The 26,635-nt window shown below is 39.2% G+C and overlaps 1 protein-coding gene across 1 annotated transcript; it reads left to right on the top strand.

Moving 5' to 3' along the window:
- The first annotated feature begins 715 nt into the window (after positions 1-715).
- On the top strand, positions 716-25,936 carry hig (hikaru genki). Its single transcript, XM_065316109.1, has 9 exons — positions 716-918; positions 1,758-1,849; positions 3,590-3,752; positions 5,508-5,681; positions 22,333-22,467; positions 23,996-24,139; positions 24,204-24,425; positions 24,613-24,804; positions 24,894-25,936. The coding sequence occupies exons 1-9, from the start codon at positions 843-845 to the stop codon at positions 25,094-25,096; spliced, it is 1,401 nt and encodes a 466-aa protein (XP_065172181.1). The 5' UTR covers positions 716-842; the 3' UTR covers positions 25,097-25,936.
- Positions 25,937-26,635: the final 699 nt, after the last annotated feature.

Consider the following 26,635-nt stretch of genomic DNA (forward strand, 5'->3'; position numbering starts at 1 on the left):
ACTTTACGGGGGCGCCGGCGAAATTAAAACAAAAGTGTGATAATTAAACGAAGCGCAGGCGAAAAAATCATAATAAAACGGCGAGACGTGACGGTGAAGAAAGCGCTCAAAAATGAAAACCAAATCGACGAACGCTGAAAACTGCTCCGCGCTCAGCTAAAAGGTTAAAAAGTCGAAACGCTGAAAGTTACAACGTGCAAACGCGCAAAAAAACTAATTGCTATGGCATCGCAGCGGAAATAACGGAAAACAGTGGAACACTGAAAGGGTTTCAATGTGCGCTCATTAAAAACGCTCCGATTATGAGTTTCAAGCTTTCAGAAAGAAATTACAATGTGTTTCAACTCATTAGCCTAAAAACAAGTGTAATTGGTTGCATACCTTTCAATGCGTTAAATATTCAATTTATATTTCCATTTGTTTAATTTAAAATTTATATTTTCATTTGTTTAATTTAAATCTGCACTATTTGGATATTTTATGTTAGTAATCAGATTATTATTACGAATTTTAATAAAATAATTAATGCATTGATCAGATTATCAGTTGTGATTGATTGTTTCAATTATAGTCCTGCCGATAATTAATAATTGAATTTACGAAGACGTAAATTGCGATTTATCAATGTTTATCATCGTCGCATTAGCATAAATCAGATTATCGTAATTTATATGACGCTAATTTATCGACATGGTGCTTGTTGGGTTGCAGAATTGACGACCGACAACTGCCCGCCGCCTAATCTGGTGAAGAATGGTTCGGCGTCGGCGCACAACGACCCACAACTCAAGAATGAATACAGCCATGTCAGAGAAGTGAAGTTTTTAGGTTCGGTTGGTCCGATGGGTGAGCGACGCCTGTGTAAAATCAAATGCATCGCCGGGCAATGGGTAGGACCATTGTGTGTTGATCAGCAAGGTAGGCAACACGTTTTTCTGCCATGTTACGTTGTATTTTAAGGTTGTATATTTTGTTTGTCCACTTTATTCAGTTTTTTATCACTTTTGTTTGCGCTTGACGTCGCTGCGCCATCAGATGGAGTGCGTGTCGTGTTTATTTATTAACCGCGTTCACGCGGCACGTAAACGTTTTGTTATAACAATAACAATAGCTCGGGGACCCATCCGGGATGAGAAATATGTGTAATAAAGCGTCTCGCGGCCGCGATAATTAAACCGTAAATTTGCCACGCTTCTCTCTTCCGCTTTCCGCGTTCGCTGCTTTCACTTTTCTTTTATTTTATTGCACAAGAGGAACACGTGTTACGCTTAACGCGTAATACTCGTACAACGCAAAACATATTATAAGAACAGAACCACCAACAAAAAAAAAACACAATATAAAGGAAAAACACAAAGAAATGTTATAGCGAATATAAGCACATATATACATTTATTTATTTTTTATAATTATGTGTGTTTATTAATTATTTTGCGCATGTTGCACCATCTGTTGTCTGAAACACAAGAACTATTCAAATTTGTATTCTTACGAAACTGCGAGTTTGTGTGCTAAATGATTGTGGTGGCAACTTGCGGTTTGCGCACCCTTTGCAATTTCACACCCTGTTACTTGTTACCGAGTAATGTATGAAGTTCCACGGTGTATTATACAGCGTGTTTGAAAACTCCAACATAACCTAAAACACAACTTATCTTATTTTGTTATTATATCAATAATTTTAGTGATAATTGTTATGTAAAAGTAAAATTGTGTTGTATTTTAATTTAAATTAATATATCACGTTGGTTTTGCAGACAATGGCAAATTCCATCCGCTCTTCCGAAGTTGCAAACTCGAATACATCAGCCCGCACTTACTGGTTACCTTCAGGAATGTAACGATACACGTAAGCACTCATTTATTATCGCACTCCTAACAACCAACAACCAACTTGGAATTAGTTTGAAGATGTTATACCTACTGTTAATGGCCGCCATTTTATAGTCACTCACATTCCTTGAAATAATATTCTTTCCAAAGCCACCCTCAAGTGTTGAACTGTGTTTGGAGGGTGTCAAAATGATTCGGATGTGTTTAAGATGGTGGTGATACATCTTGTTGATTAGAAGGCGCATCTTACCACCGAAGAACATTAAATCATCGTTGAGTGTCGCATTGGTGCGTTAGCTGCGTATTATCGCGCATTATTCCGGCCGAATAATGACGCCATCATCGCTAAAAGCGCAGAAAACAACCACGAATCACCTCATGCTGCTTTCCACCCCCCTGTGGGGATGAGAGTGCGAATGAAGAGGGCGTCATAAATTTCGGACAGCACTCGTGTACGGCCATTTTGTGTATTAAGCCCAAGTTTAATTTTGCGTCGCGCGAAAATGGATACGGTGCGAAGTGGAAGTGGTCATGAGTGCGGTTTTATAACGCCGCCGCCGCCACCGTAACCACCCCTATCGCCGCACGCATTACTGAACGTGTCATCAATGCCAGCTGCATATGCAGAGGTTATTTATTGCCAGATTACCGAGGCTGTTATATTTGCATTATAGGCAACCAAATATGCACAAAAATTACTTTAATTTTATTTTTGAGTATAAATTTTACTCAACCGGCTTGTTTGCTGTAAAGATAACAAGGGCCAAACACGATTAATTAATTTTGCGTATCGAGATTTAGATTAACGGGCACGAACCTTAATTTAATCCTCGCAGTCGTCGAACAACAAACTTTTGCCGGCAGCGTTTCGACTGTGCGCTCGTTGCAAGCAACATCAATAGTTGTGCATATCGTTCGCAGCGTTCGCGGCTAGTTTAGTTAGTTTGTGTTTGGAGAATTAGCGGAACCTGGACACGGATCCAGCTCTGTAGCAGTATAGGTTTCCATTCGTTTAAGCGCGATTGAATGCGAATTTGTGGGGACCGCGGGTTCGCAAATCAATCGCAAACAGTTTACGGTTGCCAGTGGTTGATTGAATCGACAAACCGCGTCTGTAAACAAACACGAAACAAAACAATACTTATTTTCAACTATCGTAATTGAATAAGTAAAATTTTAAAAAAAAGTTAGGTTAGGTTAACAAGCATACCTGTAATACTTTTGTGATTATCTGTAGTTTGTTTGGTAAAAAAAACGTAGTTCCAAAATTTGTCCTCGTTAAATATTTGTATCTGAAACTACAGATCAAAGTCAATCCTTCTGTGAACAAGTAAAATGCATGATTTTGGCATTTCCTTGCTCCATGCCAACATTAAATCTCACTGCGCATCTTAAACAACTTCACCAAAGTGCCTATTGGCATCGCCAGCACAGAGAATTCTAAATGGTATGCATTAAACCCGTCCGTACTTCTACTTCCGCGCACTTTCATGCTCTAACTTCCTGTAAGTTACCCAGTGAAACTAAAACTAAAACTTAAAGATGAGAATGACGTTGAAATTGCGAAATTGGACATGAAACCAAGACAGCACCTTACCGTCAGGCAACACACCATACATTTCCAGCATACAAAGTTGCCTATGTCATCGGCGTGGCCGAATGGCGTCTTGGGACGTCTTCAAAGTGTAATGCTCACTTCTCTCGACGCCTGTTCTAACCTACATAGTGTATGTCTCAATGTGTAATTCTGTTAAAGACGGCCGGCTGGGTACTGCCCCACGGGGCGAAACTTCAGACACGCTGCAAGGAGCTCGGCATGTACAAGCTGCTCGGCGCTGCAAGCCCCCAGTGTCAGAATGGAGAGTGGTCCTCGAAGTTGCCCTCCTGTGTGCCCACCACTCTAATCACCAACTTTACAGGTAAGAAACAAAAAATATCAGCGCGTTTAAATAACGCTCTATTTAAACATGTACCAATTGATTACTTTGGCTGTATTATCGTTTGGGTGTGTGTGGTTTGAGCCGGCTTGGGAATTGAAGCGTTCGCAGGTTTGCAATGATGACACCGGGATTGACCGGGAAATGCGAGTAGTTCCGTGTGCATTGAGCCGAGATTGACCAGGGAGCCGGATCGGTAGTGCTCCGATGGGTTGTTTCAATTAATTTCCGAACATGCTAACATCCCAATGTGTGCAAAGTGTGCATTCTAGCATGAGGGTTTAATAAATGTACAAGAGTATTACTAATCCCAACATGGTTCATCAATATTGAAAAAAATGTTTGTTTTTGTGTGTAATACCTTGTTACTAATTTGTTCCCTGCTTTATTATTGTTTTTTTCTTGTGTTTTTCTCCTTAATTGGCACATTTTTTCGTGTTTTATCTCGATTTTTCGCTATTGTTGGTGAAATTTTCGCATTTCGCAAACAAAGCGCACACATTCGGACCGAAAATGAAACTCATAAGCTTTGTTGTATTAAACCCCGAAGAGGACTTGAAACTTTCAATGCGGAACGAACGACGCCGAAGGTAGCAACCGGCTGCAAACGGAAAAGGAGTGTAATAAAATAAAATAAAGGATGAGGTGGGGTTGGTGAAAATGTAAAGGCTGGAGAAGAAAAAAGCGAACGAAGAAGTGGTGTAGTGTGTAGGTTTGCGCTGGTCGTGGGCTCAAAGGTAGCCCTTTCGTCGTAATTGACCCAAATTCCAGCACGGCGAGTTAGTACTTATGCGCACAATAAGAACGTATTATTATTCTGCAAATTGGCTCTCGTATAAGACTTTTTTCCCTTGTCTTGTTTTCATCCCTTTTCTTTGCATTCCGCCATCGCTGGCCCTTTATTTCTTTTATATTTTTATGCGCGAGTTTATGGTATTTTTTCAAGTTTGAAGTATTACGAAGCGACGACATGAAGCGGCGCTTTTCTTAGTCTTGCGTCGTCTTCGAATGATTTTCGGTGTGGCGGGGACCCCGTCGTCAGATCCGCGCACGAGATGAAAAGCCGGAAAGATGTAAACAAAGACCGTGCCGCAGATGATGGAAAGTTTCGCGTGTTTTCTGCTCGCGGTTGACGGTTTTCAAACGAAAAAAAAAAACGAGATTCATACGACTTGCACATTCCACTACAGAGTTTATATTGATTTTAATATGGGAATATGAAAAATGACGAGAGGGGAATATTTCAAGTTATGAAATTTAAGTTTTTGTTATTTGTTGCAAACGTATTCATAATTTTAAATTATAGAGTATAAAAGGATTTAAATAATTAAAATTCAATATATTTTATTTCAAACTAACTTTTTCCAGCGTCGTCCTCGTAATTTTTAGTAAAAATGTAATTATTTTTTTCTGTTTTGGATAGAATACGCAATTTTATTTTTAATGAATTAAGGATTGCTCATAAAGTATTTTAGCGCCATCTCGAATTCAATTATTTTACTATAACTATGATAAAATTTCCATATTAATTTCCATCCCTTATTTAACACCGTTTAAATTACAAATTTTATTATTTTATTAGTTATTCTGCTATTTGAGGTGGAAATAAATTCAAAATATCAAAAATCATCAAAATCTATCCAACCGTTCTTGAGTTATAACTGCTGTAACTAACACGACTTTGTTTCATATTTATCCATAGCACTAAATTTCCATTCGTTGCATTTATTTTTGCAGAAGATGCACCACCAACGATACTTATCCGGATACCGTCCGGCTCAGCATCGATTGAACCCGGAGGTGAGCTCGCAGTGTTTCCGGGATCTACTTTGCATCTCGAATGTCTCTTCTCTCGTCGTCTGGGATCACCGGATTGGACATGGACCGCGCAACTTGGCCAATATTTAACAGGTAAGTACAATTTTATTTATATTTATTATACTTATACGTACCGGAGGAAATTTTTAGTTGTAATTTATTGCCGCCGCCTTGTATAATAATGAACATGTAAAAGCACGTAGAAAATTGTTTTATGCGAGTGGCTCGGTAGCGCGAAACTTCGCAACCGCATTAAACTCATTAAACTTATCAAACTTATTAAAGTTATTAAGAGCGTGTCGAAGTGGCGTTCACTTCCATTTATGAGCAATATGCAGGAAAGAATTTTTGCAAAAATGGTAAAATTTTAAAAATAAATATTTTACATCATAGGATTTTTTTTTAAGTAGATTTAAAGCTATTGCCCCAAATAAATTCAAACATTCTTAAATTAATATCAAATATCAAATAAATTTCTAGACACACTTTATTCACGACCAAGACCGACACTAACTTTGACTTTAGTCCCAGTCTTTAGCCACGGGGTGGAGCTTACACTTGTTACGTTCGCTCTTAATTAACCTCGTGCTTAAAATACCATTTAACGCACTCGATACCCTTTGCATTTTTTTGCTATAAACAGTAGCTTCTCTTTTATTTCTATATACATGTATCGTTTTTATCTAAATTGGTTTAAAAATGTTTGCGTAAAAGAATAACAAACAAACAAACAAATTAGTAAACTCAGATTAACATTCCTAAAATGAATTTTATGGTATTGTAATATTTTTGGATCAATGTCATTTGCCTTTCCACATTGTAAATTTTTGCGATTGTGTGTGCCCTGCGGCCTAATTAAAAATTGTCCTATATTTATGACCTCGTAAAAGTAGCAATTTCGTCGCGTGTGCTTTTTTATTACGTTGTACTGCGCTGCCACCAAAACGTTTTCGGTCCTGATTAAACAGAGTTAAACACAAAAGCACACAAAGGGGCTTTTCACCACTCATTACACCTGGTCCTGATAATCATAATGTATATTTATTTATTACCTATTGCCATTTTTAACAATAAAAACCTTTCATCATTAATCACTTAACATCAATAATTTTATAGAGACATAAAACATTTTCCGGAAACAATTTTACTATTTTACTAATAGTAAAATTTTGATTGATCCATGAACGTAAAAATTTGTGATGTAAATCTATGGAAAGCAATAATTAAAAGGCAATTTTAATGATTTTCATAATGGCGATAGTCGAATAATTTGAGCGGTATTGGTGCGTTTGTTCGCATAATTATTAATGTTTGGCATTAACTCACAGCGCAAACAATGCACTCGTGTCCAACATTAAATCATTCGATTAATTAAAAACCCCGAGCTGGACTACCTTTAAAACTGTAAATTAGGAATGAGAACAATGCTGAAAGGCGTCAATTTGAATAAATTCAATATTCAGATACCGGGTGTTTGATGAAAATAGAGTATAATAATCTAATAAATTCTTATTTGTTTGTTTTTTGTTTTAATTTAAAGACGCGATAAACGGTATTATTGCATTGTAACGCCATCTCTATTAGAATTTAGGAACTAGATTTGTTATTGAACCTCAGTATTAAAATTAATCTCTTATTTTACATCCTGTACATTACGTTTTGCCGCAAAAAGTAGCTTACATGCTTTTCCTTGGTCAAAAATATTTTTATCCGAAAATTTATCAAAATTAATTGAGTGGTTTTTGCGTGAAAGTGTAACAAACATACAAATAAATTCACATTTGCATTCATAATGTTTACATTATTTGCCAAATAAACAAATAAAAATAATAATAATAAAAAAATGTTTGCTTATAATGAAATATAAAAGCAAATTTTTATTTAAAAATTCTATAAAAGAAGGTGTATAAAGTGACATTGTAAAAATGCCCAAAAGTAAAATATGTTGCCTACATTTCAGCTAGTAAATCTTGTGTAATTCATTAGGAAACAAATGAGCACTCGCCCTCGTGAAACCGTGATGCTTCGGCTGATATAAATAAGTACAGTTAAAAATTCGTTAAATTTAATTGCTGAGCAATTAAAAAAGCGTCCCTCACTCATTAAAACCATGCGGCGCGGCTGCGTCTTGCCGCCGCCAAATGGAAAATAAAATAAAGTGAAATAAAACGCAATCGGAGGAGAGACGAGCTCAACTCTCGTCCGAGTTTTCGCATTGCGCTAGACTAAATGAGAGAAAAAAAATTGAAAATAAAAAAAGTATCGCAAGAAGAACAGGATTGCGGTGGCGGTGACTGTGGAATAAAAACAAATCAGGTCATCGAATCACGATGGGGCTGAGGCGGTTTTTTGTTACATCTGCAAATTGACGCAATTGTCGCAATGTTTAACTCTTGAGCGCAATTTAAGAATAGGATAAAAATTAGTCGTGTATTGATTTAATTTCATTTTTTGTGTTTTTGGAGTTTAATTTATGTTTGTATTATTTTTCGTTGATTCGAATTTCAAGTTTGCTGGGAATTTCTCCAGATTGGGCAAGAAACGAAGACATCTCTGAAAATCTTCTCGGTAGTGCTATCAGCAGCACCCGGAGGAATTCGCGCGATGCTGTGAGATAGCGTAAGACCGTAAACCACCGCGTCATCCCTAATTGCCGACGCAATTTGTGCGCAATTTGTGCGCAATTTGTGCACCACCGCGCGGCGCTCCTGCCCGCAAAGTCATTATTGCTCGTATCTATTGCTTTCATTATTTTTTATTTTTGGTATTCTTATTTCAACTTTTGTAATTTGTGATTCAGTGCAAAAGTTGTATTAGAAGATAATATTTGAATTAAATGTCAAAAAGTATTTTCATCAATTTTATTAACTAAATAATCAACAAAAGAAAGATTCAATTGAAATTTGGTGCTTACAGTTTTATTGACAGTATTTTCTAGATTAGTTTAGCGGAAACACCTACAGCTTTAGTCAATATTCTAAATGCAAATGTGAATTTGTATGTTTGTGACGCTTTCAAGCAAAACCATTCAACGAGTATTGATAAATTTTGGTTTAGAGGTGTTTATAACCATGAAAAATAAAATAGGCTACTTTTTTTTTGCAAAAATTTAACTTGAAAGCTGTAAAATAATGGATAAAAGTTAATATGGAGATTCAATCATAAATATAGTTGTATTATCATGATCGAGATGGCGCTAAATGGCATTATAAGTTTCTTTCTTAATTTCTTAAAAAAACTGAAAAAAATTCTAAATAAAATTCTTATTTATTGTTAGATACGTGCATTTTTGAGGTTAGTTTTATCTAGAAAATTAAGAAAATGAGAAACTTGGAAATACTGATATTTTACATACAGTGGAATCCCGGTAATCAGGACACGGTTTAATCCCGCACACCTTGTAATCCGACATGGTCATATGCCATCTGTTTGTACTTTAGGATTTGTAATTTGTCGAATTACAAGGTAATTTTTTGTAAAAAAATCCGGACTGTAACCTGTATTTTGATACATTAAAAAGCTAACTTTACCTGAAAAATAAAATAAATACCAAAGTCAGGTTAGATAAATATAAAATATCCAAACAAAATAAAAATAAAAGTTGAAGTTTCCATGAGTAAATGTTTTTCCACTATGTTCTCTCGATACAGATTAAAATGTATTTTTTAGTATATTGTCCATCGATCGAATTTATGCATTGAATTGGTATTTACATATTTAAAATGCATGAAAAACAAATAATACAATTCCGCAAATAACTTGTTAACAATTATTGCAACAAAAACCACGCGAAAAATGCGATTCCAATTTAAATTTTTCCATTTAATCAAATAAATTCAACTTTCCACCCACAATATCAAAATGTGGGTTTACTGGGTATTGGAATATGTAGTGGGTACTTGTAGATATATGTGAAATTGAAATAACTCGTTGGTTGGCAATCACGACATTAATTTTGACGTAAATGACGTAAATCGGAGCGGAGTGGATGTAAAACCGGGCGCGCATCCGGCAACGAAAATTGATTCTAATTCAATAAGAGCGCCTCGTTTCGCTCGCTTTCCCGGCCGCGCTATCTTTATTGCCATAGCCGATGCCCCGAGAGCGCGTTATAGTTCACCGGCATTATAACATCCGCCACCCGCCACTCGCACACGTACAAGGGCTCTCGAGTTGATTAGATCAAAGAGGATTTAAAGTTATTTGTGTGCCAAGAGTGCATGAACACGTCCGAAAACATTCGCAAACAACACATTCACAATTGTTTAGATTTGGGTGTGTGAGAGACAAAATGGCCGAAATTATACTTACCTTCTAATGTCACATCATAGTTTTTGTCTTAGTTATACTAAATATCGTATAATGATCTATGATTTTGTGGGGTACATTTCATCGTCTGGGCTTTGTGTTGGTACGCTCGGTCCGGCAAGGATGTTTAGTCTACATTTATTTAGTCTGAACGAAACAGAGTAACCCCTTGTAGTCTGGGTACGAATTGCTCAACTCAAGGCTCTTTTGACATATTTATTGGTATACCTATTCAGTGGTAATAATTGCCGGGACCGTCTGGACGACGTCTCGCCCTATTCACAATAGCTAACGTATAAACACAAAGACCAGATGGTGAAAATTTCCGATATAAAAGGGCACCTCGAGAGGTGTTCGTCAGTCAGTTCTTCGAGTTCATTTGATGCAGAAGCTAGTACTTATTAATAAACGCATTACCACAACTTCTTAATAAACTTACATCGTGATATTCAAACCAAGTGTCTTTGCATCAATTATAACCCACACTCACCGATCCCACAAATTGGTGACCCCGACGTGATATTAAATTGAAGAACACGTTATCAAATTTTAAGTGTGTGAGCGGTGAGAATAAGTGTACCGAGTAAAAATTAGAAAATCGAAATGGCTCAAAGTACATCCGCGCCGATTCAAATCGCGAGTGCCCGCGTTGTACGTTTAATTCCGCGTTCGGACAATGAAGAAATTAGTGTTTGGTTCACACTTGCTGAGCGCACCTTTCGGCTCACTCAAGTGACGGAAGATGATGAAAAATTGTCCATAGTGTTACAATTTTTGACGCCAACAGACCGTCAAGCGGTGATGGACATAATAGCAAGACCAGACAGCACGTACGACGAAGTGAAGGAGGCATTAATTAAGCGCCTGGGCACCTCCAACGAGGAGAAAATTCAGGCCTTGCTGGAAGGTGAATTTATAGGCGATCGTACACCTTCCCAGTTTCTGCGAGACCTACAGCGGAAAGGTGGTCCACTCGCCGGAGATGCGATCATCAAAACGCAGTGGATGCGTAATTTGCCGGAAGCAACACGCCTAGTTGTATCTGGCGCGCAGAGCGACGATCTCGCCTACTTAGCATCGATGGCGGATGGCATACACGCAGCCACGAAGTTATCATGTGCGCAGCGCAGCCCAGTCCAGCTTCAAGCCAAGGAGTCATCGTTGGCTGAAGTGGTTAACTCTTTGGCTGAGAAGGTAAAAGAACTTACGCTGCACATGGACGAAAGAGTGAAGGAACTTTCGTTGCGCATGGAGGAGAGGAGCGCTATGGAAGTTCTAGAAGTGCAGCATCGTCGTGATCAACATCGCAATCGCCAGCGTTACCGCAGCAAGTCGCGAGGCAAGTCGCAACAATATATTTGTTGGCTTCATGCGCGATTTGGGCCGGATGCGAAGAGATGTGAGCCACCGTGTCATTTTGGTTCGGGAAACGGTGTGGCGGGCAGTCAATAGTGGCCGCGAAAGACTGTCACGCCTCCAAAGCAACCACGCGCCGATTATTTCTAAAGGACAAAAACACTGAGTGCGACGTATATTTAATTGACACTGGTGCGGATGTGAGCGTGTATCCGCGAATCAGAGTGCGTGGACACAATAGTGCGTGCGAGTATTCGTTGGCCGCTGCCAACGGTACACCTATAGCTACTTATGGACACATGAACATTAAAATAGACTTTGGCTTAGGTCGCGAGTTTCTTTGGGCGTTTATAATTGCAGATGTCGATCGCCCCATAATCGGTGCGGATTTTCTGCATCATTTCGGCTTGATCGTGGACATAAAAAACGGTGAATTGAGGGAGGTGGCTTCGGGGCTGACCACATCGCATGGCGAGTTGGCAGTCTGTAGCACTCCGTCAATTAAAGCTATTCAGGGTGCGTCTGTGTTCGGTGAGGTATTAAGTGCATACCCGGACATCACTAAACCGCAAAGTGCAGGTCGTCCACCGAAGCACAATACCGTCCATTACATCGCTACGTCACCAGGTCCACCGGTTGCGCAACATCCGCGCAGATTAGCGCCCGATCGTCTTGCCGCCGCCAAGAAGGAAATCGATGCCTTGATCCAACTTGGCATGGCCCGACCGTCCCAGAGTCCTTGGGCATCACCGATTCATTTAGTGCCGAAGCAAACGGGAGAATGGAGACCATGCGGAGATTACAGAGCATTGAATGCTAGGACCTTGCCGGATCGGTATCCGGTACGTCACATTCAAGATTTTGCTCATGCGTTGCACGGGAAGACTATCTTTTCGACGATAGACCTCGTGCGCGCTTTTCACCAAATTCCGCTGGCTCCCGAGGACATCCCGAAAACTGCAATAATCACCCCGTTTGGACTCTTCGAGTTCACCGTCATGACGTTCGGACTGCGTAATGCTGCGCAGACGTTTCAACGTTTCATCGACGAGGTTCTCCAGGGGTTGGATTTTGCATTCGCATATATAGATGACATTTTGGTAGCATCGTCCAGTGAGGAGGAACATGCAACTCATCTCCATCAGCTGTTCCAGCGTCTGAGCGACTACGGCGTGGTAATTAATGCTGCGAAGTGTGTGTTTGGCCAGGATAGCGTAAAATTCCTTGGATATCTGGTGTCCAGTCAAGGCACCAGCCCGCTCCCAACAAAGGTAGAAGCGATTATGGATTTTACGCAACCTGAGACCGCTAAACAACTTCGGCGTTTTCTCGGGATGATTAACTTCTACAGGAGGTTTATCCCTCGAGCTGCTTCTCTTCAGGCTCCACTAAATGAGCTACTTCACGGCAATGTTAAGGGAAATAAACCCATCACTTGGAATGAGGGGGCATGTGCAGCGTTCCGGGATTGCAAGGAAGCGCTTGCCAAAGCAACATTGCTGAGCCATCCAGACCCTACAGCGCCGCTCGCAATATTTTGCGACGCGTCTGATTTTGCCGTGGGTGCCGTGTTGCAACAAAAAGTGGATGAAGAGTGGCAACCGCTGGAGTTCTTCTCGAAGAAGTTGTCACCGGCGGAGACCAAATACGCTGCATACGATCGCGAGCTGTTAGCCATGTACGCGGCTGTCAAGCATTTCCGGTACATGGTGGAAGCACGTGATTTTCACATTTTTACTGACCACAAGCCTTTGACGTTCGCTTTTGGACAGAAGACGCAGCCGTCAACACCACGCCAGGTGAGACACTTTGACTACATTGGGCAATTTTGTACTGACATTCGTCACGTCGCCGGCGAAGAAAACGTGGTGGCCGATGCCTTGTCTCGTGTTGAGGAGATAAGCATCGCCATCGATTTTGTCGCCCTGGCTGAATCGCAGAAGAGAGATCAAGAGATGACGAAATTCAAGGATGACAGCAGTGGTCTGCAGTTGAAGCTCCTCCAGATCCCTGGAGTTGAGGTATCGTTGGTGTGCGATGTGTCCACATCGAAAGCCAGACCCTACGTCACGCCCGAATTTCGTCGAGCAGCTTTTGCTTCGGTCCATAACATTGCACATCTTGGACCCAAGCCGACAGCTCGTGCAGTAGCGGAGAGATTTGTGTGGCCAGGAGTGACGAGTGACTGTCGGGAGTGGGCTAAGGCTTGCCTAGAATGCCAGCAAGCAAAGGTGTCTCGACACGTATCTGCTCCCATTGGCAAGTTTCCGACGCCCCTAGGAAGATTCGATCATATTCACATCGACTTGATCGTGTTGCCTCCATCCGAAGGACATAAATATTGCCTTACCATCGTTGACAGAGCCACTAGATGGCCTGAGGCAATACCCCTAGTGAACCAGGAAGCATCCACCGTCGCTCGAGCGTTGCTGGAGCAGTGGATCTGCCGCCATGGAGTCCCGGGGAGAATTACGACCGATCAAGGTCGACAGTTTGAATCATTCCTCTTCAAGAGTTTGAATGCCATGATGGGTTCGACGCATCTTCGAACAACCGCCTATCATCCACAGGCTAATGGTATGGTTGAGCGGATGCACCGACAATTAAAGGCAGCCCTGATGTGCCATCGCAACCCAGCATGGACGAAAACACTGCCAATTATCCTGCTTGGACTGCGTAATGCTTGGAAGGAGGACATACAAGCCACACCAGCGGAGATGGTTTTCGGACAAACCTTACGCCTGCCTGCCGAGTTCATAGGCAGCAGTGACAGTTCGCCGGACTTCGGAAACGAGTTCATTAAGAATCTGAAGGAACAATTCCGCGTTCTGTCACCGTCCGAGCCATCCCGACATGGAGAAAAGAAGATATTCCTGCCCAAGTCTCTGCAGGATTGCGAGCAGGTTTTTGTACGTCGTGATGCGGTCAGGATTGGCCTACAACCACCATACGATGGACCATTTCCCGTTATAAGACGCAGTGCGAAAATTTTACACTGCGCATCAACGGTAAAGAGGTTAATGTTTCAATTGACCGGGTGAAGCCGGTATTTGTGGTGCAACCAGAAATGCCACCACCAGAGATGGATGAAGATGACGACGACGGTAGCCATCTAGTATGGCAACCACGCGGATCTTCAACTCAAACGCCGCCGCCGAGTGTGGTGTCACAAGGAAGCAACGATAGCGCGGTAATTGCACCGCCAGCTCAGTTCAATTGTAAATCTCCAGTGAGTGACACAAAGAAGGCATGTGCAAAGACTATCGTTCCACCAAAGAAGGTGCGGTTTAATTTAAATAAAGAGTGCGTTAGGCGATCCAATAGGACTACCAGCGTACCAAACCGATTTCAAGCAGGTTTTAAGTAATGAGTTTTTTTAATGTTAATTGTTTAGATTTTTTTTATGTGTTAAACTTTTTTTTTTGCTGTTGTCAGATTATGTAATTTTTTTTTGTATTGTTCAAATTTTTTGTGTATTGTTTTTTTGTGCCCATAGCAGGCTACGTAATTTTTGTAACTCGTATAACTTTTTCTCCGGTAAGGGGGTACTGTGGGGTACATTTCATCGTCTGGGCTTTGTGTTGGTACGCTCGGTCCGGCAAGGATGTTTAGTCTACATTTATTTAGTCTGAACGAAACAGAGTAACCCCTTGTAGTCTGGGTACGAATTGCTCAACTCAAGGCTCTTTTTGACATATTTATTGGTATACCTATTCAGTGGTAATAATTGCCGGGACCGTCTGGACGACGTCTCGCCCTATTCACAATAGCTAACGTATAAACACAAAGACCAGATGGTGAAAATTTCCGATATAAAGGGGCACCTCGAGAGGTGTTCGTCAGTCAGTTCTTCGAGTTCATTTGATGCAGAAGCTAGTACTTATTAATAAACGCATTACCACAACTTCTTAATAAACTTACATCGTGATATTCAAACCAAGTGTCTTTGCATCAATTATAACCCACACTCACCGATCCCACAAGTCAAAGTGTTATATAAAGTCTAAAAAGCAAGAAAATAAAATTAGTTAGGTTATAAATCAAATTAATTCAAAAACAGAATGCGTTATATTTTATAAAATTATAATTTTCTACCCTGTAGAGGTGAAATCAACTCAATATTGTGATGCAAACTTGACGCAGTTGCACCCCAGAGGGTGCACTTCAGTCCACTCTTATCTAATCTTCCAGCTTCCCCAATCCCTCTTCTCACCAAGACGTTTCCATGTCTCCGGCACGAAATGTGTTGTTTTCCTAACGCCGAACTTTTCTCTTACAGCTGGTAGAAGACGGAAAAGTGGACATATGCGGATGAGCGCAGCTTAACAAACAAAAACCGACTAAAAAGAGAAATATAATCGGAAGCGAAAGGTTAAAACTAAAAACAAACAAAGATAGTGCATGATTTGGTCACGCCCGGCGGCGAAACAAAACTAACCGGCACCGAAAGTTGGGAAAAATCATTTGAATTGATAATTTCCACGTTCGAGCCTTGGACTTACCGGTACTAGGGGATGATTCCCGGGGCAAAGTTTTACTTGCCGCTGTCAGCAGCTGTGTGGGCAGCTGTATAGCATCGCATTCAACTTCAATTTCGAAGTTTTTTCGGACACACGCGTTGAGTTTTCGACATTTTTGCATCCCTCAATTCCGACCCCCCTCACACAACCACGCACAAAGTGGAAAGTTAAAAAAAGTTTCAGTCACACGCGGCGCAACTGATGTGAATTGACCTGACGTTAGGCAACCCAACATACTCGTACACACGCACGCAACTTAGACTAGGTGTTGTTAGGTTAGGTTGAAATTAAAATTTATTACCGTACGGTACGGTGCGGTCTACCATGACACGTACCCCACATCGGGGGGTAATAACGTGTGCGGCACGTGCGCGAATTTAACACGTGTTTGCGTTCTGTTTTTAGCGTTCGCACGTGGTACTTTTCCACATTTACGAGTCCACCAAATGTGTCAAAACTAATTCGCACCAGTTTTAAATGCCAATAAAAAATATGTTTTACATTTTAGGTTATTTTATGAAAGATTTTAGTTTGTGGTGTTTTAACATAGATGGCGTTAGTTGTGAACGTATTGATGAATGCCTGTAATAGATTTTGTGCGTGCGTCCTTCGTGGCAGTTCATTTCCCGCTTGCAACCCTTAGTTACGCAGTGTCCGACTTTCACATCACTTCTGCTTCAATACACACCTCTCTCTTGTCTTCTCCGTCTCTCTTTTTTGCTAACTCTCAACTCAACTCAACTGGAGTTCATTGTGTTCATCACCGCACGCGTCGATATCTCCCTCATGCGCTGGGTCCGAATTGAACCTGAACGTGTCCGAGTCCCAAGCGTGCGGCTGCGGCGGCGGCGGCGGCAGTAAACAAGAAGAATTTATATATGAACAGGCCGCAAAACACACCGATACACGCGCACTACTGGCGGCATCGACACTGGTGTCCAAAACAGGTTAACAGCGGATGCGCTCCATGGGGGGCGGCGATAACAAATGTACACGAATCAATTGGTTCCAGAGCCGGAAGCGGCGTGTGTTGAAACACACGTGCGTTTTTCGTTTTTAATTTGTTGATCGGACGGCTTAAATGAGTAGAAACAGTTGGGGCTACCAGGGTGGCCGAGTGAGATGAACATTGCTGGCGCACACACATTCTGAAATATTTGCGAACATTCCCGGCGCATTCTGGTGTCGAATATGGTGTTATTTATGAGGGTTATTTATTTCCACTCCTCGATCGCGGGCATTCAATCGTAATTAATACGTGGTCTGTGTGGACTTTTCAACATTCGATTTATTTGCAAAAATTTTGCACATAAGAAGACTATTATTTGCAAAAATAAAATTTGGTGATATTTGGTAACTATATCGAATAAAATAATTGAGATTTATAGATAAAGTGAAGTAATTTTAAAGTACATTTAATTTTAGAATTTTTGTTTATTTTATTGTAAAAATACAATTATTTTCCAGGTAATAAGCTTATTATTAGCAGAATTATAAATTTATTACTTTTAATAACATTTTATTCATGTTCGTTTCTTATACCGCAGCTCAAAAAAATTGTTTTTCAGTAAATAATTGAAAGTTATAGAAAAATTAATATTATTTCTTTTTTGGTAAGAATTTTTATATTATTTAGTATTTTATATATTGAAATATCTTTTTTATGATTGTTATCCTGCGATAATCCAATTATTTTGCACATAATAAGCTTATTATTTGCTAAATTAATAATTTCCCTTTTATACTTGTTCGGTACTTATGCCGTAACTCAAACTCTGTTTTTCTTTCTATAAATAATTGAGAGTCAAAAATATTTATATTATAAAAATTAATCGCAAAATATGTTGGTTAGTGCATAATTCAACAATGCCTAGAGCAATTTGGCCAATTCTTTTTTTCAAATGTTCGTTAAAGTCCAAGGATGGTTTTTACGGCGAGAAAAATTCGAATAATTGCCGCAAAAACCCTAAAGACATCCCTTTTTTATAGGATAAAAGTTGGCATTGAAATTCAATCATAGTTATAGTTAAATACAGTATAGTCCGGTTATAATGACATCGAAGGGAATTGACAAACACGTCATAATAAGCGGACGTCATACAAAGCGTTTTGTGAAATGAAAACCCTTTCTTATGTAAATATGTACATATACATACATATTAAATCAAAATCAAAATGCACGTAATCAGCACATTATAACACATACAAGTGTATTTTTTACTGCAAGTAATCTGTAATTTTTGTCTGCTTTTGTTTTAATTAATTTTCTTGTGATTTTCGAAGCCTCTTCGGTTTCAAAACATTTGGATTGAACGATTGCTTAATACGGTTCTTGTTTTTTAAAAAACATTGAGATTGTCGAATGACCCACGCCAAATTCCTTTGCGAGACATGAGTTAGATTCTCCATTTTCTAATCTGCATATTATTGCACCTTTCTCCTCAATTGTAAATGCTTTACGTCGTTGAGATGACATTTTTTTCACAATAATAAACGAAAAATTATGCGTGATCTTCAAGCGTTAATTACTTACTGAGATTCAAAACAAAAACGAGCCACGTGCCGAACGTCGTCGGGAATCAACGAACATTACCGGAGGTGTAAAGAATCATGTTGGTCATTATAACCGGACATAATCTATTAAAAATAGGTCATAATAAGCGACATGTCACTGTAAGAGAAGTCATTATATCCGACTTTTTTTCATATAGAATTTTATATGAAAACCAAACTTCATAGTGTAGTTACGTCTTAATAACCGGTTGGTCAATATAAGCGGAGTCATAATAAACAGATTCTACTGTAGTTGAATCTGAGATGGCGCACTGAAGTGCATTATTAGCAATTCTTTATATAATTAATTTCTTTAAAATAAAATTGCGAGTCTTATTAATAGAATTGGCACATACTATGTCTCGAACAAGAGAGTAAAAACGAATTACATTTTTATTAAACACTATCGGGACGAAGTCGCGGGCAAAAGCTAGTAGAGTAAATATTTTGTTTTACACATGTCTGTTTTTTTAAATTAAAAATTTACTACTTTTATTTTGGAATTTTTGTATGTTTTTTATTGTCATCCCGCGAAAATCCAATGATATATTAAATTACTTATAAAGTGTGTACAAAATTAAACAAAATTTGAGCGCGACGCGCGCGTAGCGAGGTGATTTATATCCCCCATGTTGACACTTTTTTCGAATGCGGACGCCGCACACTGGGGGCCAGCGCGCTGCCGCCACGGTTGCCGGGTGGCGATTCCCACGACGCCGCGTTTTTCTCCCGGGCGTTATCCGCGCCACGCCGCACGGAAGGTGGATTTATGCACACAATGATTATTAATCTGAATTTTTTCCTCTTGTCATTCTACACTGTGCAGAATCAACCTCCGGCCAGAGAAAAAAACACACCCGAATAAAAAAGATGTATAAAACCTACAAATAGTCGTTTGTTATTTTACAATTTCATAAAATTTATGATCATCAACATAAAAAGATCACGTCTATTAAAGGATCATCTATTTTATTCATGCTCACGATTACTTTTTTTTTCTCTTTGAAAATTTATCAATTTTGGCCGATCTTAAATAACTTGCGATGTAAAACATGTTAGCCGTTAACTCGAAGGATTTCGGTCTTTGTGTGTGTCAATATTTTAAAAGTTACAATCCCATATTTTTTACCCGCAAGGGATCGCTAAACGAGATTGTGATTTCCGGAAATTCAGGCATCGGAAGGTAAGATGTGAAAGACGTCTCGCTGCCTGCTTGAATCGCGGAAACCGAAACCGAAGTTGTGGAAGCAAAACGAACCAAAACTTCGGATAACATATCGCGCCGCCGTCAATAGATAACCCAACACACACCGCAAGCGTATTAGGAAAAGAAAACCTACACACGGAATGTAAGAATTGCGAAATTCTGAAAATAGGCGAAATGCTGCGTTTCGCTTTGAGGTAGACTCGAACCAAAAGAGATTCGTGATGCGAGACGTGGATTGATTGTAATAATTCATGAGAGATTGCCTTCGATCCAAACCGGAGCAAAAAAGTTATTACGAATAATACATAAGAAAAGAACGTAAAAGATAAAATAAACTAACGCCATCTTTTGGATTGGATGTAGTTTTAAAACGGTTGAATTTGAAGCTGTACAACATTTAAATCTGAACGAAAATCCCGAAATGCGCTCCATTGCGTCCAAAAACGTGCAAATGTAGCGCACACCTTTACTATTACCCTCAGCTCAGCTTGAATGTTTGCATCGCCGGCAGTCGTGGAAAACTTAACGCCGCGATGGGAAAACATCAAGCGACAGCTTGCCAACCGAAGTTTATGTTGTGCCACCGCGCGAAACGAAGACAGCGCAAGAAATACGGAAGTGTAAAAAGAGAAAAATAGCGGCACTGTTCGTGTTCGAGTTGTAAAGTGCGCGCGAGCACGTTGGAAAACGCGAAACAGCGAAACAATTCGCTCCGCAGGCGAAACTTGGGCCACTCCGCGCCACTCTGGATCAACATCGCAACATGCACAACATGAGCGCAGTGGGGTAGTAGGGTTTGATTGTGTGCGGAGTGAGTACACGGTAAATACCTAGCATGAGTACCACTACCTACTGCCACCTGACTGCCGGGGATGGAGCGATGCAAATGTTTTCGCCATTCGTACGAACGCTTTCGTGCAATTTTCCCCGAATAACAGCGCGGCACGACTCCGGGGTATAGAGTTGAGAATTTTAGTCGTTGTGCTTTTAGCGTCGAGCATGCGATTTTCGCAATGTGTCGCAAAACGTAGTATAAGCGTAGTAAACTTTGCTACAAAATAGGTGGAATTTTTTTTTCGGTTTCTTTCGGTGCAAATTCGAATGAATATTAAATCGTAGGTAATGAAGTTATATTTTTTGGAATTGAATAATACGTAGTATTGTAAATTCATATACAGTAGAATCCGTTTAGTATGACTCCGCCTATATTGACCAGCCGGTTATTATGACGTAATTACAAAAGAAGTTTGGTTTTCATATAATATTCTTTATCATTTTACAAAACGTATAAATTGTTTTTGACATGAATTCAATATTTTTTCTCATTTTTTTAACAAATAGTGTGTTAAAATAGAAAAATTGGCACTTTTAGATAAGTTATTACTTTTGTTGTTTTTTTTAGATTTTGAAACACAAAAAGTGGTATTTTAAACACGTATGGCCAAGGCCGTGACTAAAGTACTTTATATACCTAATTAGAGTTATTACAAACTAACTTTTGTCCGCGATTTCGTCCCATTAGTGTTTAATAAAAATGTAATTCTTTCTTACTCTCTTGTTCTAGACATAGTTTGTGTCAATTCTATCAATAAGATTCGCAATTTTATTTTAAAGAAATTAATTATATAAAGAATTGCTAATACAATGCACTTCAGCACACAATGCCATTTTTTTCTTATAGAAAATTTTTCTCGCCGTAAAAACCATCCCGGGACTTTAACGAAAAAAAAGAATGGGACAAATTGGTATAGGCGTTGTTGAGTTATGCGCTTACCAACAAAATTAGCGATTTATTTTTATATTATAAATTATAAAATAAAAATATAACCTCAATTTTGAACTATAAACTCATCTATAGACTGCGAAACAAATCGATACTTTTGAAACGTTTTGGACGTTGAAATAAACCACGTACGAGAAGCACGTACAAACGCATATCATTGAACAGTTGATACCAACGAAATTGAAAAAGCAACTGAGCAAAAAATAACAATTGCAAAAAGTATAAGCACAAAAAGAAATTCAAAAAAATCATCGTCCCGAGGGCATATCAAAAGCAGCACAAAATTGAATAGCAAAACGCTCACGAATCTAATAAAATAAAATAAGAAACAAAACGACATGGAATAAAACGACCTCCGCAGGACACGATATGGAACAGGACAAAAGCCAAAGCCAGCTCGTGCTCGCAGTAAAGCACAAGTGCACTAAAGATAATCGCTGGGTCAGTTATGCTCCGGTTATGTTTCATGTTTCACTTGTGTCGGGCACTCCACACTCGCCACACTCGCCCGTGAGGTGCTTTTGTTGGTTTCGTCGGTCCTGGCCCCGGCCGATCTGCATAATTCGCGTTTCGCGTGTCAGTGCAATAATAATGTGCGCGTTTTGCATAACACGCCGCGATGCAAAGATAACTCTGCGCGGGCAGGACGCTGCTGTCCGCCTCTCGCTGTCCTTGTCACTAAGACCAGAATTGTGCGCCGTGTGCGAGGGTATAACGTATAAGGGGCGGCAGGAAGAGGAAATTGTTTCGGTACGAGCGCATAACTGCAACTGACACATGCAAACGCGCCATGCGAGCAGCCGAATAAGAGTCCTTCGTCGTCCTGCGGGCGGAAACATGCTGCCTACTGTCAGCGACAATGGGCCCACTCGAATTTACGTCCGAATGTGTCGTGTTTGCGTGGCGCCCTTGCTGGATGATGGATTATCACCGCAATTATCTTTTAACAAGAACATTTGCAAACATTTATAATGTTATATATTAATCAAAAACGTTTCATCCTTACTTTCGTTCTAGGTTGGGCTATTGCTGCAGAAGAAAGAGATTGGAAATATCGTTTATCCGTATACTACGCTAAACCGCAGGATGCAGGTACATTTACCTGCGCTACACCTAGAGGCATCACAAATGGTATTACTCTACATGTTGCAGGTAAGCATTTTGTTAAAAATTCTTGTTGCACAATATTTTAATTTGTGTAACTATGCAACTCTTGTTTATTACCAGTGTTATGTGGGTTGCATAGCTAACAATATTAGCAATTTCGGTCTGCTGTCTGTTCATTAAATTTCCGCAACAATTAACGTTCACGTACGAATTTCTACTCAGGTATTTCGTGCACCAGCTGAATTTCGTGCATTCGATGTGTCTGAAACATGTAACAAACGTCTGAGGCGACCGAAGTTCACTCAACCTACAACAGAAGCTCGTAGATTCAGTTCCTTGGTACACAACTATGTACATGGTTGGGTGATTGGTTGAATGTGAATCTCGCGTATATTGGGTTGCATTCATCATGAGCCCGCCGAACGCTCAAACAAATAGCACGCAACGCAGCTCGTCGTTGGCAATTTCTCATTTAAAGTTGACGTTCGAAATACCGAATTCATAATGCATCACTTCGGCGCTTGTAAATTACCAAACTAGGACGTGAATATGACAGTATTGTAACTAACGGGTAGCAGTAGCGTTGTAAATGTTAAATTATATTACTCCATATTCGAAATGATGAATAATATGCTCGGTCATAAGCAAAAAAACGGAATGTGTGTTTAGTTTGCGCAGTATGTAACCCAATGAACAGCAAATAGAGAGTAAAATGTATTTACGACCGGAGAATTTTCGTGATAATTCCGCACGCGACTAGCTTGGTAGTTTACTAATGAAATTGATGAATTTTGTAATTTAGATAATTCCGGATGCGGCGGGACAGGACAATACAACGACGACGTAAAGTTTTGAAGCAGACGAGCAACTTGTTCTTGTTTAGTCTCGAGTAGTCTCATGGCTCAGTGTTATGATCGGATAGGCAACACTGAATACATGCCAACAATGAAACAAAAGCACAATGAGTCTGCTACGTAATTAGTTGTAACTTTACGAGAACTAACTAAATCTAACAATTAATAACTTTAAATGATAAATTTAAACATAATAATCATTCTTGACGAGATATGGCGTGTTTTTTTCGTGAAGTTAAAATGATTAAAGTTTGATTATTTGGTTGCCTGAATTCAGTGAGTAAATTTAGAAGATTGGTTAATACAGCGTTCCTTGGTGCTCCATCCATTATATTATTATGACAAGCGTGGCAGTTGGACGGTTAAACATTTCTGCTGGTTTCTGCAGTTGCCACTCTGAGATCTTGATCTAACTCTTGCTTTTGCTCACTTCGTCTTGGTCTTGCTTTAATTCTTGGTTGTGGTTTGCAACATCGACGTCATTGCTTCCTTTCTTTCTCTTGGTCTTGTTGCATTCGCCTCGACACGGCAAACAAACGCCATTCACCACCGCAAGCCTCGCATTTCCATATTCCCAAATTGCCAAATTTGCAAATACTCAAATGTACTCAAACATAAATGCTAAAATGTTACTGAATATTTACTGGGGTATTCATGATGAATAATAAGGAGTACATATTTTAATAATGATAACATCGCCATTTTGTTTTATTTTTAAGCTGTGCACTGTGAACCAATCTCCGTGTCCGGAATGCATCTCACAGTGAGGATTGAAGGAACCAGATTAGGCCACACTGCTGTTTTTCAGTGTCCTGTGGGATTTAAAATCAAAGGACACGCAAATATTACCTGTCAAGCTTCGGGTAATTTTTTAACCTCAAATCATGACTTTTTGAGCAAAAGTGTTGTAATTTTTTAATGTGATAGGTAAATGGTCCGATGCTGTACCAACATGTGAGGTAGTAATGTGTCCAGCTTTGGATGGCATCGACGGTCTTACCGAGCCTCATCTGCAGCTAGAAGAACACAACGCTACCTATGGGGGTCGTGTAGTATTTGGGTGCGCGTGGGGATATCGCCTGATGGGCCCGCCGGGGCTGGAGTGCGAGTTGGACGGCAACTGGAGTGGACCGCTGCCGAAATGTGCACGTGCGTAATCCACTTTCTTTACATCATATCCTTTAGTTTCGGCTTATTTGGGTTTAGTAAGTGTGCCCAACTGGTTGCCTACACCGTAATAACGCCATATTACAGCATTATCGTTAGATTTAATTACTTAAATCTTGTTTTCTAATTTAATAAGTTAAATAATTTGCGTTGGGAATGTTTTTTACAGCTATACAATGCCCACCGCCTATTATCCCAGTCAATGGTCACCTGATACAATCAGAATCGGCTGGAATGGACGGAGGGAGATATGCAGTTGGTAGTCTGGTACAATTTGCTTGCCGTGGAGCTCATAGTTTAGAAGGAGAAGCCAGTATCATCTGCACTGAGTCTGGTTATTGGTCGCACCCGCCGCCATTCTGTAATTATGCTTTTAATCCTTTATAATGAAACAATTTGAATGATTTATTACCTGATGAGATTAATTAATTGCTTGTGTTGTGTGTTTAGGCAAACCTCGATGTCCCTACTTGGGTGAACCCGATAATGGCGTCATGGCGCCCACTAAGTTCGCCTACGAGCCGGGCGACGAATTGCAAATCACGTGCAACCCTGGTTATGAAGCGCCCTTGGAGGCTGAACGGCCCAAGTGCTTGGCCGATGGAGAATGGTCCGTTCCGCTACCGCACTGTACACTCTACTCGCAGATTTGAGATTTGTCCACGACGGAAGTGGAAGTTGAACCCGATTCTACCACAACCGAAGCAACTGAATACATTGAACAGTATGAAGTGATGGGGAATGACACGTATAACGCGACTAGTATTTTTGATGAGTACGAATTGAACGATTCAATGATTTAAAACAGAAATGAGTCTATCATATCAATTTCTTCTAATATGAAGAAATGACATCGATTTGCAGTGAAAATAAAGTTATCAATAATAAAAAGACATAAAATTAAGAGTAAACAAAGAATAGACGTTGTCAACATCGAATTTTAACAAAATAGAATACAATAAACATGTGTATATAACATTTTAACATATTACAAAATATTGGTAATAAAATGGCATCAAAACAAAGTTGATAAATCAGAGGTTAGCTATAGGCAACCTAATATACACGCAAAACAAAGAAAATTCAAGTATATTGGTAAATTAATAAAATAAATAAGATAAAGTAAAAGAATATATAATTAAAACATCAAAACAAGGCGTAATGCAAACATGTAAATACTAATTAAGAGATGACAATGTTAAAAGTCAAAATATGTGTCTAGTCAAGTCACAAACTAAAATTAAATTGTAAAATAAGCAGATTTATGCAAAAGCAAACATCTATTCACATATAAAAAGACAAAATTCTTGAATAATACAAATTATACTTATTAACAACATTGTTAATGGATGTAAGCACAGAAAAACGAATGTTAAGTCAAAACAAAAGTGTAGTCAATATTTATATACAGTTTAATGTGTTTTCAATGAGTGTACATAAATTATACAAAAATAATTAATAAACATTTATATAATAAATATAATCAACTTTCATTCTGCATTAACAGACTTGTATTTATGTTTTCTTCTTTTCTGATTCAATTAATTCATTCACAGCTAAAAGTGTTACTTTAATATGTACTTTAATTTGCACAGCCATGTCCATATAATGTTCTATTTGCTTTTCAATTAGTTTTAACCTGATATCAGCATACTTATCAGCATGATCTAATTCCATTGTTAATCTTACACCACAACCAATATCCACATGTACTTTTTCTACATCTGTGATGATTGTTGAGGCTGTAATAGATTTATTACCCCATTCAGCTAAAGGTATATCCATGCAAAGATCCTGCTGAGGACATTTCTCTTTGAAGGTACGTAACATTTTAAAGTTTAATTTTGCATCCATCCAGTTTTGTTTCTCTTCTTGTAACTTTTCAAGTGCAATTTGTGTGTGTTTCAAGTCTTCTTTTAATTTGTCTTCGATAAAATCATTATATGTTTCAATTTTCGACTGTATTTCAGACTTTTTGGGCATTTTTTATCAATTTTATTTCACAAACATCCATCTATTTAGAAAACCGGGTATGAGTGCAAATATTTGCAGGTTATAGTGTACGTGATGTGCGACTTTACAAAGAGGGCAGCACCTTACAGAAATTGACGCAGCAGGACTAATTTTTAACAAATTTTCTCTAATATCGCAAGAAATAAGAAACTAATCTTAAGTTTTATTATTTATTTTAA

Source organism: Atheta coriaria, unplaced genomic scaffold (genome assembly GCF_025399875.1).
Source record: "Atheta coriaria isolate IRGN ID8LTWV9N9 unplaced genomic scaffold, Caltech_Dcor_3.1 hic_scaffold_28_pilon, whole genome shotgun sequence".
NCBI lineage: Eukaryota > Metazoa > Arthropoda > Insecta > Coleoptera > Staphylinidae > Dalotia > Dalotia coriaria.